Source organism: Myiozetetes cayanensis, unplaced genomic scaffold (assembly GCF_022539395.1).
Source record: "Myiozetetes cayanensis isolate MyiCay16 unplaced genomic scaffold, myiCay2020 scf19, whole genome shotgun sequence".
Classification (NCBI taxonomy): domain Eukaryota; kingdom Metazoa; phylum Chordata; class Aves; order Passeriformes; family Tyrannidae; genus Myiozetetes; species Myiozetetes cayanensis.
This window is the reverse complement of record NW_026087400.1, coordinates 5,251,058-5,268,273: the sequence shown is the minus strand read 5'-3', so window position 1 is coordinate 5,268,273 and position 17,216 is coordinate 5,251,058. Positions and strand designations below refer to the sequence as shown.

The 17,216-nt window shown below is 45.0% G+C and overlaps 1 protein-coding gene across 1 annotated transcript in view; it reads left to right on the top strand.

The window, feature by feature from the left end:
- NTSR1 (neurotensin receptor 1) overlaps positions 1-16,962 on the top strand; it is a 53,606-nt gene extending 36,644 nt beyond the window's left edge. The window contains exons 3-4 of the mRNA XM_050313835.1: positions 9,781-9,871; positions 12,227-16,962. Coding sequence (XP_050169792.1) covers positions 9,781-9,871; positions 12,227-12,476 — 341 coding nt within the window. The 3' untranslated portion in view covers positions 12,477-16,962. The remainder of the gene's footprint in view (positions 1-9,780; positions 9,872-12,226) is intronic.
- The last annotated feature ends 254 nt before the right edge of the window (positions 16,963-17,216 follow it).

Genomic DNA, 17,216 nt, shown 5'->3' with positions numbered 1-17,216 from the left:
AGCTAAGTATGCCTGTACTGGTTTTAAACATTACATGGTAAGAGTTTGTTAGCAGAAAGCTTTCTGACTGATGTTTAGAATGGTTTGGTTTGGAAGGGACCATAAAGATCACCAAGTTCCAAACCACCTGCCATGGGGAGGGACAGCTTCCACTGTCCCAGGTTGCTCAGAGCCCCATCCAACCTGGCCTTGAACACTTCCAGGCGTGTGGGCATCTTGGTAGTGCTTTGCCCAGGTCCATATTTCCAACAAGGAGAGGAATCCCTAGAGAAAGCTCCAAGAACCTCCATGAGATTTTTCCAGCAGTTTTTCACGAGGGATGCAGCCCATGCAGCGCTCTAAGCCCATGCCATAGGTGAGCCACCACATGGCTCCCATCTTCGAACACTGCACTGGGAAACACCTACTGAGAAAAAGGAACACTTAATTCCCCATAGTTATCTTGTTGGACTGTGTTTATTTACTGTCTCTGCACCCCAGTGAACTGTTATCCACAGGGGGAAGAGGAGGGAGCCTTGCTTTGGCTCAGAGCCTGCAAGGACTCAGCTCCCTGCTATCCTTTTCTGTTTCTTAACACTTCTGCCTGCTGCCATTAAGTGAGAAGCTGCCTTTTCTCACTTTGCTACCACACCTCACACCTTTCTCTCCTTTTAGCATTGTATACTCTTTGATCGTTAAGAAGAGAGAGCTCTCCGTGAATAATAATAGAGAAATCTAAATTTACACCTGGCACTGCTTGGCAGTGGTGGAAGTGCACCCCTTGCCCACAGGTCCACGTCTCCTCCAAGGCACTGAAAAACAGCCCTTCTCCTTCTGATCAATGAGTGTCATTTTCTTTTCCCTCTTCTTCTTCTCCTGGCAAATTTTTGCTTTTGTTGTAAACTGCAAAAGCTGAGAACAGGTGGCCAAAGTGAGGAGCCTGAAATGGTGCAAAAGGGTGCACCATGGGGCCCCCTGGGCAGTGATGCCCAGATATTCCATGCATCTCTGCATCTCTGCAAGGCCAGCCTGGCAGCAGGACTGAGCTCTCCTCCCTGCTAGGAAGGCAATGAGAGGGTGGCTGCTTGTTGCTTTTCTGTGCTGAGGAAGATCCAGCAGATAAAAAAACCCTTGCTCAGTTTTGTCTGTGATTCACTCCACTGTGCAGAAAGGCTTTTTTTAAATCCAAATGTGAGTGAAATCCTGCTCGCATCTCATTTTTCAGATGCACTTGATTACTGGCGGTGCTTGATTCACATTTACTTTTGTCATCCGTTTCTCATGACTTTTTTTTTTAATAAACCAGGTTTCTGAGCTGTCAGAAAAGTAGCAAAAAATACACAAGGATGCCCATGATTTATATGGGCATCCATGGCAGCCAAAGTCTAGGCTCATTTATGGAAGAGGATGGGAAAAGAAAAATGACACTTGCCCCCACTAATAAAACTTTAGGCACAAAATCAGAGCTTCATGGGGGTCAAAGTATTTTCCATTTCCAAAAGCGAACTTTGGCCTGAAGAACAAAGAGGCTGATTTTGGATTAAGGGGGAAATGTTTCTGAACTTGTAAAACTAGAAAAGAAATCTTTGCAGCTCGTGGTGTGCAGAGCTTTTGGATGAGATCACAGCAGAAAAAAAACTTCCTTGCTTCAAATATACTGAGATTTAAGTATTTGTTTACATTGAAACAGGAGCTAAAAGTGGTCAGGCTAACAGCTTCATTCAAAACATCCACAACATCATTTTCCTCCTCTTTGGTAGCATTTATGCATTTTCTTGGCTCTGTCTGACTTCAATCATGTATAAAATAATGAGGGTGATTGGGATCAGGGTGAGGGTGAGAGTGGTCATGTGTCAGCCCTGTTGCCAGGGAGCCACCTCATTAATTCAGTAAGTATGTGATTCCTGATTGTAATTCCCCCTCTGCTGTCAGCATTCACCAGGTGTGAGCATCCAAATTCAGAGAGTTGCAAGCACTGGCAGCTTCCCAGCTCTTTTCTGAAGACAACAGGGCAGCCAGTTCTGTTGTTAAAAATACCTCACACCAAGAGATTTCACACTCTCCTTCCTCCACCCAATTCCTTTCATTTCTCCAGCTATAAACCACCTCTAATTTGTATTATTATTCCTTGGCTATATTAGAGTCCTGAGATGATGAGTCTCTTGGAGCTGTGTGATGCTTCACAGGAAGTTGAATATTCTCTTTTTGCAATCATTTGATAAAATTCTAAATAATTCTTGAACATTCACATGCACACAGACCCAACAGAGCAATCACAGAATCACAGAATGATTTGGGGTTGGAAGGGGGCTTAGAGCTCTTCTAATCCCACCCCCTTCCACTAGACCAGGTTGCTCAGGGCCCCGTCCAACCTGGCCTTGAACACTTCCAGGGATGGGGCATCCACAGCTTCTCCAGGCAACTTGTGCCAGGGTCTCACCACCCTCACAGGGAAGAATTTCTTCTGGTCTAACCCTTCTCTCTTCCAGTTTAAAGCCATTCTCCTAAGTCCTGTCACTCCATGCCATTGTTCAGAGTTCTTCTCCAGCCTTCTCAGAGCCCCTTCAGGTACTGGAAGGCTACAAAGAGGTCTTCCTGAGGCCTTTTCTTCTCCAGGCAGAACAACACCAATTTTCATAGCCGTTCCTCACAGGAGAGGAATTCCATCCAACAAGCAGCCTGCAGTGGGCAAAACCCCATTTACTCTGCTCAGGCCATTGCGTTCTGTATCCAGGCAGAGAGAGCAACATAAACCTTCTCCACCCCATCACATTCCAAACAGCTGCTCAAAAATCACTGTTTGAGGTTGGCTCAGGATGGAAGCACTGCTCAGCACAAATGCCATCCTGAAAGGGGACAGTTTGGTGGCATGGATTTATATCCCCACCAACACACCTGCCTGGAGCCCGTTCTCCTCCGAGCAGCCCTCGGCACCTCCCAGGTGCCTGTCAGATCAGTTCCCACACGGATGGAGGGAAGGAGTTATTGAGTGGCACAGCTGAGCTCTGATAACGACATGGAGACAAATTGATGGACATCAAGGGGAGGCTTTACATGTCCCTGGATGGACGTTGGCTAAGCCTATTAAAATGTAATCAGTTCCAGGTAGCATTTGCTCTGTTACAGAAGCTGCTTAGTGAAAGCAATTATAAAGCACTTAGAGGTTTAACCAATTAAAAGGATATCCTTCAGACTCCCACAGCTGGCTGGGTGATGCCTCAGTAAAATGCTTTATAACAGATCAAGTCAAACGATGTTTTTTTCCTGAACACTTATGAATTTTTAAATTATGATTTTGGGGTCTCTACATCTCTTCAAGTAATACGAGACAAAGGCCAAGAATTAATGATGTATCCATGCATTTCATTAATTTGTGCATTAATAATTCCCCTTCTGAACAAATACTTTGAAGAATTCATTCCTTTCTCCTCACTGATGCTGCAAGTCTGAGTTATCCATTTCAGGAGGAGAATATTACCATGAGATTTAGTATAAGCATCCTACAAACAGGAATAGTAAATAGCTCATACTTTGCAGCTACAATACACAGAAAAGCACCAGTCTAGAAATCCTTAAACAGATGTGTTTCATAATTCCTATATTCTAAGGGAAACAGATTTGTTTGTTCATGAATAATTTCTTATGCAAGAAAGGAACAAAATTCATGGCAGTTTGTATCTCTAATAAAAGGTCTGAGCAACTCCAAGTGGAGTTCAGCAAAACCCCTGTGGCATTAAGCATGAGTGGAAGCTGAGTTTAACAGCTGAAGTGTCACATTGAAATTTGAGAGGATAAATTACCTATTTAACAGTTGTATATATTTCCCAGAGATGTTTGTACTTGTAGGTTTACTTTACAGCCTGGCAAGTGACATGAGAAGCAGAATTGGAACGCTCTATAAACACCATCGAAGGAACAAAAAAAGGGGTGCACCTCTTGGGGCAGGGAGGCTTTCTTCCCCTCTCCCTTTGCTGGCACCACAGCTTGGGCTGTCACAGCATTCCTGCTGGGATTTAGTCTTGTAGAGACAATTCCAAGACTAGTCATGCCCTGCAAGCAGATTTTTCCAGGTGTTAAACCTTGGCAATGTGAGTGTTTGAAAAGTTAACTAATGTGTTTTTAAACATAAGGTCTGGCCAGGACCTTTAGTCACTGTGGAAGCATGCAGTGAATACAGCTCCAGGGTCTCTTTGGGAGGAATGAAGGAGATATAAAACTTAAAACTGGAAGGGAAAGAAGAAAGGGGCTGCAGAGGAAGCCAGTTCAGGTTATACCTGATCTTACCAAAAAGACAGAGCCTTGAACCTGGTGAGGAGAAGATGGGACCCCTTACCTATCTTTCAAAGGGGAAATTTTCTTCCTTCTTCCTTCTCCTCCAAACATCCAGACATCCCCAGGGGGAATGGCATGAACAAAGTTTAAATTAAATCAAGCAACTTCTTCCTAGATTCCCCAAAAAGTAATTGTCTTTGAAGGAAACTTGGGAAGAGACCCCAGTTTGCACTGGGACAGCAGATGTGCTGCTTGCTGGAGCCTGTTCTTGGGCCAGCTTTAATCAGTATTTTCTGCTTTGCTCCCTATGGATAAAACTGGTGCCAGGGCACGATTTAACCAGCAGCATGAGCTGGGTCAGGAATTCTCTTTTTTTTTCAAATCTGTCATCTGAAGCCATTGAAAACCAGAGCTGGAGAATACAGTCTGAGTGAAATATGTTGATTTTGCATGCCAAAAGTTTTTTCCATTAACTGTGCTTTCACTAGTAAAGAAGTATTAGGGGAACGTGGCTCCTTTCAAGCAAGGTAGCATCGTCTACCCATCAATCCAAAAAAGAGACAGTCCTCCCACAGAAGCAAAAAAAGTAGGAAATGTGCTGGAAATGGAAATTAAGGAGTCAAATCTAATGTTTACACTTATCAATAATATATTCAAGAGCACTGGGGGGTTGTATCCAACAAATGATGTGTGTTTTCAGTGGTGTCTAAAGGAGCTGAGGGCTCTCCAGGCTCATTGCTATTCCCAGATTCTTTTTTTTTGCTCTCCTGAGTACTCATGGTGCATTCTGGTATTATCGACTTTTATGGAAATCCTTTATTCCAGAGCCTTATGACCCAAATACCAACATAATCAGTTTTAATTTTACTGGGTTCATACCTATCCTTGCAGCCTCTGCAGTCCCCACTTTGGGGCCCACTGATATAAATATTGCCTACGGCCTGTCAGGTAGAACATCATGTTAAAATAAACAGGGCCTTGAGGTTTAACTTGGCAGTGCCAGCTGTGTCTACACTTGGCCCAGTTTTAACCTCCTCTCATATCAAACAGCACTTTGAGAGAGGTTCTTTCATAATGGCATTGACTTAAGTATATAAAAAACTATATGGGAGCTTGGAGCATACAAGGATTGTTTCTCCAAAAATCAGGATTACCCTGCCATGAGCCCCATAACCTGTCATACACCTTATTAGTGCCAGCTGGTGCGTGTGTTCCCTGGGCAGTGTTGGAGACACACGGCCCTGATGGGCTGAAACACAGGAAGGGCTCAGGGCTATAGTTCAGGTGAGTCAGCACATCCCAAAACAACTCCTGCCTTCGCCCAGGAATTCCACCATGCTGTTCCCCATCTCTGTGTGTCTCAGCTCCCTGTGAAACGCAGAGGAAAAGAAGCAAATTGGCCGAAATAATCTGAACAAAACCATCAAAGAAAGATGGATCTGAACTCCTCTGGAGGCCTTAGCAACAGCAGAGCTGGTTATAAGAAGGAGCAGCAACTTTTTTCTGCCTCTCCTGGAGACATTGGAGAAGGGGACAGAGGGATGCCCTCACCGAGGGCCACGATAGAGCCACAGGGCTGTGACTCAGCACAACCCCAGAGGGGATAGAAGAGATGAAGTGAGGAGGAAAACACCAGCCAAGTGCTTTTTTATACTGCAGCAGATCCCTGGGGTCCCGTGTGAGTCAGCAGCAGCGGCACCATACCCATCAGTGTCCCGGTGCTCTGAGTCACTCTGAGCCCCAGATGGCCCCAGAGAAGGGACAGGGGGATGAAAAGCCCTCCCAAGCATCCCTCCTGTGCTCAGTCAAACCAGCCACTGAGCACTTGCTGTGGTTTTCTAACACATGATACGTTGCCCCCTGCCCGTGCTGACCCAGCATGGGTGTTCCGAGACACTGGTCCTGGAGAAGGGCTGTCTCCCAGGATACACACAGGGTAAAATAAAATACTCAGTGTGACCTAATACAGTTTATCTTCCAGGATTGCTTCCACATCCAGTTTAGTCTGAAAATCAAGGCTGGCACAGTTTAAGTTTTCTTTTGCGCAATGAAGATGTCACTCAAAATTGATGCTTCCTTCTGTGGGACTTCCTGCAGGATAAACAAACCAGAGCTTGTCCCTTGCTGCTCCTCCTTCCTCTTCCCTTCTTCCTTGGGATGCAGTTCCAACAGGCAGAGAATTATAAGGCAATATAGAAAGGCACAGGATGCAATAATCCAGGGTTTAATACACATTTAAATTGGTAGTTTGATTCAGAAGGAAAATGAAGACATATATTGGTGGAAGGATCACTGCCACAGCACACTAGGGTCATCTTCCTGGGGCCCCCTCTCTGATCCTCAGCCCTGAGGTTTGGCACCTCATTTGCTCAAATATGGGAAATATCAGAAGCTCATGGAGCAGCTCTGCTCCTATTAAAACCTCACTGAATTAATTAGAAGTGAGGGATGGGTCTGGGTCTTTTTTAGTTCAAAAAATAAAGGCAGGAAATCTCTGACCTCACAAACACCATCCTACACAGTCACCTCATCACACACTGGGTTGAATCCTTCCCTGCAGTGCTCACTTCCAGCAGGCTGACCTGATCCATTTTACTCCATCAAAAAAACCCTGTGTCAAAGTTTTTGATGATGCAGAACATATCCAAGGAGCTGATAACAACAATAAAAAATCATTTTGGCAGCCACTTTGCCAAGCATTTGTTTTACAGCTCTTCCATTTTGATAGGTACTTGCTCAGGGAGGAACAGAACAGCAGCAAAAGGCCACAGGTATGTGGGAGAAAAGGACACTTTTATTCTGTATTAGATTAAAGCTAACACATTCCCACATTTCATATTGCTCCCTGGGGAGGGAACCCAAGAGGGCAGGATTGCCACCCTAAATCTGCTTGATCCCTTGTATGATAATATGGAAACATGAGGATTAAGGGCAACAAATACAGGTCAGGGTCTCCTAATCTGCGTGGCACAGACCTGCACAGCGTGTTACCCAGCTGGGAACTTCCAAATCAGACCTTAAGTGTCTCCAGTGCACTTTGCTACATGTTTAATAGAGTTTTAATTGCAGAGTGATTGGATGTGATATTACAGAATTACCACAGATTACTTAATTGCTGAGGTTAAGCAGATAGTTCTCTCAATATGTGTTTTTGCTGCTATAGATCTCTGCCTCCATATTATTTGGCACAACACTGCCTGAGCAACAGAAGCAAAGATCATTAACCAGGAGAAAACCACTTTCATTTAACGTGTTGGTAAATTTAAGAGGTAGATGTGTGAGATTCTTAAAACTGGCTGTAGAAAGAATCCGGATCCTGCCGTTCCTAAAGAGCTGCACGCAGGGGTGAGCAGCTGAGAAGTGCCAGTGCATGGAGATTTCTGCAAAAATTATGATGTGCCTGAGTGAACCTGTGTTTGGAGCCATTTGGGAAGCTGCTTTCACAGCCTGAGAACGCAGCTAATCCTGTGCAGGCGCTGGGAAAGCAGATGGGCTGGAGATGTGATGTTGGCTCATTCCTGTTGTCCCGAGGCTGATGGATGGAGGAGGAGAGGCTGGAGAGTGTTGCTTCTCCTGTGGCCTCTGGGAGGGACCTCCTGGAGAATCATGGGGGGACTGCTCCATCCAGGGAAAACCAAAGGTCCATACAACAGAGAAATTAATTTCTGGAGGTGGTCAGAAGCAGGTGCTCAGAAGTGTGGAAGAGCAAGGCAAGTATCCATGCTCCCATCGAGCTTCCCAGTGGATCTCCTCAACTCTCCTGTGCCACACATCATGTAGGGCCTCACCCATCAGTCCCATCAAAGCTCCTCAGGGAAGGATCAGACACAGGTCAAATTCATTCACTTGATGGCATCTGAGGGGCTGCTGGCTGTCTAATGATGAATTACATCTGTGATCACTGTGACCACAGAGCAGCCAAAAACACTCAGTTTGAAAAAATTAATTCACTTGGACAAGGGAATAAAAACAGACCCTTCTTTCCAAAGCATGTCCCTTCAGTTGCCTAAATCTTTATTGAATAAATGGCTTTTGCAGCATTCCTGGAAGATGCTGTCATACATCATGCAGGCTGGTGCTGAAGGAATAGAACCCTCTCCATTGTAAGTTATGTGTTTAATAAGAGAGGGAGCACATGGCATTGAAGTAGGGCTGTGATTATGGAGCCAGGCACCAGGAATTATTTAATTTCTGTACAAATTAGGCAGTGACTCGACTAATGATGACACCCACAAAAATGGGGCGCAGAGTCTTCCCTCCTCACTCCACTACTAAAGCCTCCCCTCTGTCTCTTGGCTGATGGGGAGATGTGACCACAGCCAGACTTGTTCCTCCTGGATCACACTCTTCAAGGGAAGCACAGCTTCTGCACATCTCCTCCACGAGCTAAGGCACAGTCCCTGGGGAATGACAGCATCTGGGTTGGCGACATATCCACATAAATATTTTCAATACCAAGGTAGAAGGAAAAGCAGCCTTTGGCTCCACGTGCCAAATCTATGTTGCACTTCTGGTATCCTCACTCTGCAGGAGAGCTTTGCTGCTTCCCAGGCCGTTACAGGTCACAAAGAGGACAAGAGTTATGCAGCCCTTGTTGTCTGTAGAGCAAATTTGGGATAAAAAAATTGCCTTAATTATTTTATTTTCTTCTTGCCTTTTATTGTGTTAGGTTTTAACTGAAATTTCTTTATTTCCTGCTAGGATTGTGCCAGAATCCTGCTGTTCCATACAGAGGTTGAAATGTATATTAAAAACGGAGACAAATCTTTCTCTTGATTGCCTGATATATCTCCTTTTTAATCCAGACTGACAAATGCACTCTATCAACAACACTTTTACCCTTCAGATTTGTTGCATTTTGTTTACATTCTTTGACATCCCTCAGCTAGAATCTGGAAAGTTAAAAAAACAGTGTCTTTCTCTGCTTACCCTTTAATGAATCATTTTTATTATGGCAAAGTCCAGACCCAAAACATGTTGTAATCTCAGGTATTGCACAAACGTAGAACAAAAGGACAAGCCCTGCCACCAGAAAGAGCTCCTGAGGCTGTTTAATGATCCTCAGCACCGTGGGGACTGCAGCCAGTGGCTCCATGTAACAAGCTAATGGGATTATCATGTCCCTGGCTCCCTGTCTACCTGGATGAAAAACACACACTAACTGTCTCTGAGAGTACTTTGGACAAGATACCCAGTGTCACAAGGGCATGAAACACAGAGGACAGATGTGAATAGTTTCATTTAAGCTGGTGTCTGAACCAGGCATCGGCAGTCCTTCGTCTGCACCTTCCATTGTTCACAACGTCGCTGCCCCGGTGCCTTTGCTATTTTCTATTACTTCTGTTATGCTTGTTTTTGCAGGCTGGTTGTCCCTCAGGGTTATTAAATTCATTGCACAACGGCAACAGGAGAACAACCGGGGCTTTAGGAAAACAGTTTACAGCAATAAAACCCACACGGACAGGTCCCTTTTTCACCTTGATGATAAATTGCTCAGAAAATAAGGGGCTTTTTTTCCGTGCCTTGCAGGTGCTGTGGTGATCGCCTTCGTGGTCTGCTGGCTCCCTTACCACATACGGCGCCTCATGTTCTGCTACGTCCCCTCCAGCCACTGGACAGAGTGAGTGACAACGTGGGGGACAAGGTCCCCACACGCCAGGATGGGGTGGGGGGGTCAGGCTGGAGCTGTTGGCACACCCACAGATGTGGAGGTGGAGGAGGGGATCTGGGAGTAAAGGCGTTCTCTGTGCCAGGAGTTAAAGCCTCAAACCCCTCATTGCTGTTTTGGTTTTTTTCTTTTGCGTTTCTCAGTGTTTACCGGCCAAATTAAGACTCTGAGTCTTGCCGTGTCAATCCCCCAGACATGGCTGAAGGAATCATCAACTTGAACCAAAATGCATCGACAGCCCCCCCTCCTCCTCCTGTGGGCTGTAACCACAGGCTCACCCCTGCTGGACGCAGCGAGGGGCGTTCACCCCTGACAGCCCTTGATGAAATGGCATTTGGACAGGGGGGTTTTACACATCCCGAGTGGATTTCTGTCTCCGTGCCAGAGATATCGATCCCCAGCCCTAAGATGGATCACCTCCCATCAACACATGATTTAGCTCCATGAGGCCACGTTTCCTCAGTGACAGGAGAGATCACACAGGCGGGGGAATAACTGCGCTGCTTGCTGAGGCTGGGGCAGGTTATTTACTGCGTTTTGCAGGGAGTGGATCAGAATTAAATACCAGCAGATGCCTCTGATTAGGAAATGCCCAGATTGTCAGAGAATTCTGGGATATTTGCACGCCTGTGCTGAACACACGCGTGCTGCTCACAGGTGTGCAAAGGGCACCCCAGGAACTCCCTTTCTGCAGCACCAGGCCAGGTTCCTCAGCAAAGCAACCACCAAACTGGTTATTCTTTAAAAACATATACTTTAACACTAATGCTGTCTGGGGACACACCCAGGAAGGCTGAGATGCCATGGGATGCACTCGTGTGTCTCCTGCCAACATCCCTGTTCTCCCTGGGACTGAGTCTGTTTCCTGCAATGAACAGGAAAAGGAAAAATAATCTGCAATACTAAGAAGCACAACTACGAGACATCAAAATTTCACAAACTCCCAGTACAAAAAATAGTTGTTGAGGATACAGCAGTCTACTGAATGGAACTGTACATCCATCTGTAGTAAAACCCAAAATCTAATCTTCAGTCATAAAACAGAGCTCTAGGCACGTACTGGGACAAACTGTTGTTTCTCCTTTGCTTTCCTGTATGAAAAGCACTTAAAGCAGCATTCAGTTATGTAATGACTGCATTTGCTTTGAGCAAGAGGGGTAGAGAAGTCTGTCTGCAGTTAGTGTGAATTTATGCATCGTGGTTGCATTCCCATATTATTTTTTTTTTAATTTTCTTATAAAGCCAAGGGCAGTTTTAGGAAAACGTTGAATTTGCAGGCATGTTATGAACGGTGAACTATCAGTCTGGTGGCTAACTGAGAGTTTGCAGCAGCTTGACATATTCATTTATAAATGGATGTGCCTTGCCCCTGAAGAAGAGAAATTTTTCCTATATTAATTCTTCACAACTACATAGAGAAACTCTGCTTGTAAGAGCTGGATGGGCCATGTGGTCCTTGGCAGTGCCAAGGGGGTGTGGAGGGATGGGTGATGAAGTCCAGCACACGTCTATTTATCTTTTGTTAGACACTGCTCAGGCTAGCTCAAAGGTCTGCAATTTCCACCAAGATAAATGATTCTGAGGAACATCTTCCTGAAAATGAGACCCACGCTGTTTGTAAATGCTTTGCCAGCTCAGGGCTGTTGATCTCAGTTGTCCCAAGGAAAGATATTTCCAAAAGCAAAAAAAAAGGTAATAAAGCACTTTCAATCCGTTCTAGTTGAAAACATCAGACTGTGGTGGTCAGGATGTGTTTCAAAAGCATGCTGTCATCAACTTGCCCCCAGAACAGGGAATGCTCTCCCAGATTACAGACAAATCCCAACCCAGGGACCCACGGAATGAGCTGATGTTGCTTTCACTGCCGGGGGGGAGGAGAGAGCTGCATCTGTCACTAGGGTTTGGCTCTTCTACAAGCTCTGTAGACCAGAACTGCAGCCAAAAAAGTCAAGCTAATGTATATGTATGACACAGAAACAAATTTCCATCTGGCTTCTCAGTTTCCAGAAGGTCTATTTTCAAAGACAAAATGAGCACATGAGGTAAATGTCATCTTTGCCCCCCAGGGCAGTTATTTTCTAACTAGTAGTGATTGGGGTAATATCTTCATAGGGACATTTGATCTATGTTTGACCAGTTCCAGTTCAAGATACAGATTCTTTTTGGTGGCTTATGCACCACTGGTAAGCTCATGTGCCCAGCCTAGAAAGGTTGGCTGAAAAGCAGCTCATGTTTTTCTCGCCCTTGTGCCCTTTGAATTTTTTCAGTTCTCCACACTCAGAATTTATCTTTCATCTGTTCTTCCAGTTTCCTTTACAACTTCTACCACTACTTCTACATGCTGACAAATGTCCTCTTCTACGTCAGCTCAGCAATCAACCCCATCCTCTACAACCTGGTGTCGGCAAACTTCCGTCAGATCTTCCTCTCTACGCTCACACTCGTGTGCCTGCCGTGGAGGAAGAAGAAGAAACGACTGGCCTTCACCAGGAAATCCAACAGTATCTCCAGCAACCACACATTTTCCAGCCAGGTCACAAGGGAGACCACGTACTGAAGCCTGGGGAGGAAGGGAAATGCAACTCATCATGGAGTCAAAACTGGAGAGAGGCCTCTGTGACTCTCGTGCATGGTCTCCAAATTCACGTGACACAAATGTGTTTAGCAAAGTCATTTCTGTTGGAAAAATAGGCTTTGTTCTGCCAGTAACTTTGAGGTTATTTTAAAGCATCGGCCTTGCCTCTTGTGAGTGATGTCTACACATATTGTAACTTCAGTCTGGCATAAATCCAGATGTGGTGTTAACTGGGAAGCCAAAATATGTTAAACTTAGGCAAAACCGTACTGCATTTCATCCTTTTCTCAGTGCAGAGATGCCGTGTTCACATCCAAGGGTTTGAGATCACATCTCTTGGTGGCACCAAGCAGAGAACCCGATGAGGAGAAAGCAGTTTTGAACAGAAAGGGATGTCTTTGGAGAATGGACATGCTCATCTATGGGATTTTCAGTGGACAAGGAGTGAAAGCTCAGGGAGCCAGGTGGTTATTTTAGAAATATATCTACATTAAGAGTAATATGACCAAGGTGCTCAAGAGAGCCACTCTGGCTCCTTGAAATCAAATAAGAACAGATGATGCCTTACCTAGGCTGGGGTGGCTGTGGCCTGGGAGAATGGGTGGCACCTTTGACTTTAGGGCATCCATAGTGCCTGGCACAGCAAACCCCCTCTCTTGCTGGTTTTGGTACCACAACACCAATAAATAGCAGAGTCTCTGGCAAGGTCAAGAATGCAGAGCCTGTGCCCAGCTGGAGTGCTGAAAATGAACAGAAATGGAAAATCTTATTGTTTCCATCCAGTCAAATCCTGTTTTTTACTATAGAGAATAGTTTGCTGACCTGCTTTAAGAGGTGAGAAAACTTCAAGTTCATGAGGGCTCCAGGTTGCTGAGGTAAGAGCAATCTGCTCCAATTCTGTGAGACCTTCAGATTTTTCCCATTCTTATTCCAGTTTTACCTGTTTCCTCACCATTTTTGAAAGGTTGATGTCTCATAGGTTATAGAAGCTGTAGGCAGCAGGGCTTCTTGTTCTATCTTTTATTTCTTTTTACTGCCAGACCTGTTGGTACACTGAACTGTACCCAAAATCTTCAGGTAGTGCAAATGGCGAACACAAAACAGTCTAAACTGAGGAGTCATAGCTCTAAAGCAACTTTCTTTTAACAAGCCTGAGGAACAGGAAATTTCTCAGTTCAGGATAGGTGCCATGAGCTTTTCTCCCATATGGTTCCACCTCTAACAGCCCTCTGACTGTGTGATACAGCAAATTGCTCCAGAGTCTTTAGTACCAGAAACCACAGGGCTCTGGGACAAGGCTTTCCCTGCTGTCACATCACCAGATGTGCACAAACCTAGAACCAACCTATCATCCTGTGCAACCTTTGCTGTCGGTGACCCCGTGTCCCCTTTCACACCACACTTCATTAGGAGAGCAGGGCTTGTCTCTTTATGATGACAAAGTAGAAGAGTCACTTGGCTCAATTCTGCTTTCCAGGCTTTGCCCATCCTATGTCACTCTCCTACTAAAGATCACCCCTGGTACCTAATAGAAATCCCAGTGCTGGAGGTGTGGATCTGGCCCCATGAACTGCCACAAAGTGATGGAGACCAGTTACTGAACCACTGGGTGCTGGGGACTTCTCCTACAGATAGAATACGATAGAATTATAGAACTTGTCAAGTGGGAAGGGACTCACAAGGATCACTGAGCCCAACTCCCTGGAGTTGTGGTTTAGGTCCTGTTGGGCTCAGGACATGGAGAAAACACCCATGGGTCATTTGCTGTGAGTTGTTGGTGATGACTGACTACTTCTGAGGCATTTATAACCTGGCAGTTGTACAGAGCTACTATGGTAGACCATCAACTGACCTCCAACCAGCCCAGCCAGGGATGGGAGATGATTTTAATGCCTAGTACAGAACCACTCCAAAAGAAAGGGCTCAAAATAGAAATCAGTGGGGCTTTAGTTTCTTCTGATTCAACCAAACTGCAAGCCCTGTTTTGTCATGCCTTCGTTTGATTTCTTGCCCTGGATGTACCAAACAGAGGGCAGAGATTATATTTAACAGAGCACTTTTGTTGCTTATGGACTATTGACTCCTCTTTGACAAGGAAAACAGGTAGTAGAAAAAAGGGGAAGAGTCTTCCTTGAGAGGAGAGGAGTCAATGTCACACCCTTAACGTTGGCCTTCCAGGCAAGACACTTCAAATGTTTCTGGACAGAACCCAAATTTTTTAACTTCACCTCTAAATAGAGCCAACGTCTGGGAGGTGGTTTCTGAAACCTCCCACAGAAGCTGGAACTGTGTGTTGCTTTGACTTTCATTACAGTTTAACACTCTGCATGTCTCAGTTGCTTTTGAAATATTAAACATTATTACTAGACTTGTTCAACACCAACCTGCTGATGTGCTTGATTATCTTAGAAAACACTGTACAAAAGTTGTTGTTTCACATAGATTTTCATTACTGAGATACACTGGCAGCTTACAGAATATTTGATCACAGCTCAGAGAAACTGGTAAGTTTATTTTTGGTTTGACATGACAGTGGGAAAAAGCTGGATTAAAAATGTACTTATGATAAACTCTTAAACTCTCACTGTTGCTGGGCCACTCAAGTGTTGAAGATCTGGGGGAATTCAGGGGATTTATCCAAGTGGTTTGCTGACTTCCACAGCTCTGTTCCCTCAGTTTAACAGGAAAGCAGACCTGGGTCCAAGGCCTTAATCTGAGATTGCAGCTCAAAGCTACCTCTTCTACTGGCCAAATCTGACCACCTTGAGCTGAGAAGTGTAAGTCACAGCTGATTTCATTCTCCCTCCCCTCCTCATCTAGTTTTGGTATCTCTGACCTAGAGCTGTGGTTCCCTTGAGCTCAAAGAAGTGAGGATAACTCACTGCAAACCCCCACGGTTTTCACAGAACCACAGAGTGGTTTGGGTTAGAAGGGACCTTAAAGACCATCCAGTTCTGACCCCCTGCCACGGGCAGGGACACCTTCCACTAGACCAGGTTGCTCAGAGCCCCATCCATTTCCTTGTAGAGGAAAGCACAGTATTGTAGAGAAGAAAGAGGCACAAACTGTCCAGTGTGTACCAGAAAAATGGTTCTTTACATGCCTTTTAACAGTGATTGAACTACTAACCCAACAAGGTTTAGCTTTAAGCCTAATAGGGTGGGAGTGTCTTTTGCCATTAGACAGAACACCAGCTCCCATCCACTGTGTTCTTGTCTGGGCTGAACTCTTTACCAAGGCAGAGAGAGGAGCATTGGGGTGGCACGCTGTTCATCTATGCAAATTTCATGTAAGGGTTTTGAACTGTTTGTTTTGACTAAAAAAAGAATAAAATCTGTTGAACCCACAGATGTGAAATGCTGCCAGACAGATCTTGAGAAATTCCCCTCTGAAGAGAGTCTATCAAGTGACCTCTTCAGATGTTATTTTGAGGTTTTGTTTCTCTTCACAGTGCTCTTGCCGGGGCCATCCATTTGGCAGAGTGTGAAATCAGGGTTATAAAGTCATTTTGCTACTCAGAAATTTCCCCCAGACAGGACTTTCTCACCACAGGCCCAGTACATCAGTGTTGGAATGCTCTGCTGAGCTTGTAAAGTGTATGAGACCTCACTTCAGCGAGTGTTTCAGGAGAGAACTGAATGGAAAATGGGTGAGGAGGGTTAGCAGGACACGTGCTGTAGACATGACAATAGCAGGGTCTTTGCATTTGTAGCATCCAGCGTTCAGTGAAATAAGCCCCAAGGTGTGCTGCTGCTGCAGACAGCTCCTGTTGCAGGTTTGAACCCATCATCTGTGCAGCTGCATCGCTCCTGCCCTCAGGGAGGCACAGACACCCACAGGGCGTGGGAGCACTGGTGCTTCCCTGTGCAATGCCATGAGTGTCAGTCTGGTGTCCTCCTGGCTGTGTTGTTTGGTAGCTGTTTAACCAAAGCTGTTATCTGCTAGAGCTCTGTCTGGTTTCTTCACATTCCAGCTCAACCAGTTCTTCTGTTCTCGGTCTGGATTCGTTTAGTATGAAAACAGAAATTGCTAATCCAAAATTTCATGATGCTGTGTCCTGGCTTTGTGACCCGGAGTCCTTCCCCAGCCGTGCCACCTGATAGTCCTGCACATATTGTATTTATGGTAAATATTTTTTAAAGTGCACCTTTTGTTTTTTTCTTCTGAGATACAAAATGTTGATATGCTTTACTTTCTGTGGCCTGTTGCTCAATGGAGAATAAATGAATGTTAAAGTGTGTCAGTGTCTCCTTTGTAATGTTTTCTGTGACAAAGGGAAGAAGAGGGTGTGAAATCTTTTTGTGTAGCAATGGGAAACACTCTTTCAATGTAACATGCTATTGTTGATACTGTATTTACTGATCAAAGTGTAATGAAATGGTTAATTCCTGATATAGCCTTTGTACTGTATGGTATTTTATTTTATTTTGTTATTCATTGATCCTATGAAATAAATATCCAAATTTAAGGCTTGGACTGCTTATACTTGAAGTGACAGATGTGCCTTTATCATACATCCTGTTTGCCACTACAAGCACCCTGGTTGGAGTTTAAACTGGTGAAATCCCACAGGCCTTGAACTGCACTTTGCATCTCCGCTGCAGAAAGACCCTGAGTGCTCCTATCCCTTCACACACTGACTATCCAGCCCTAACAGCATCCAAACATCAGTGTCTGCAGGCTGGCAAACAAATGGGGGAAAACAGCTAGATTTGAAGGAGA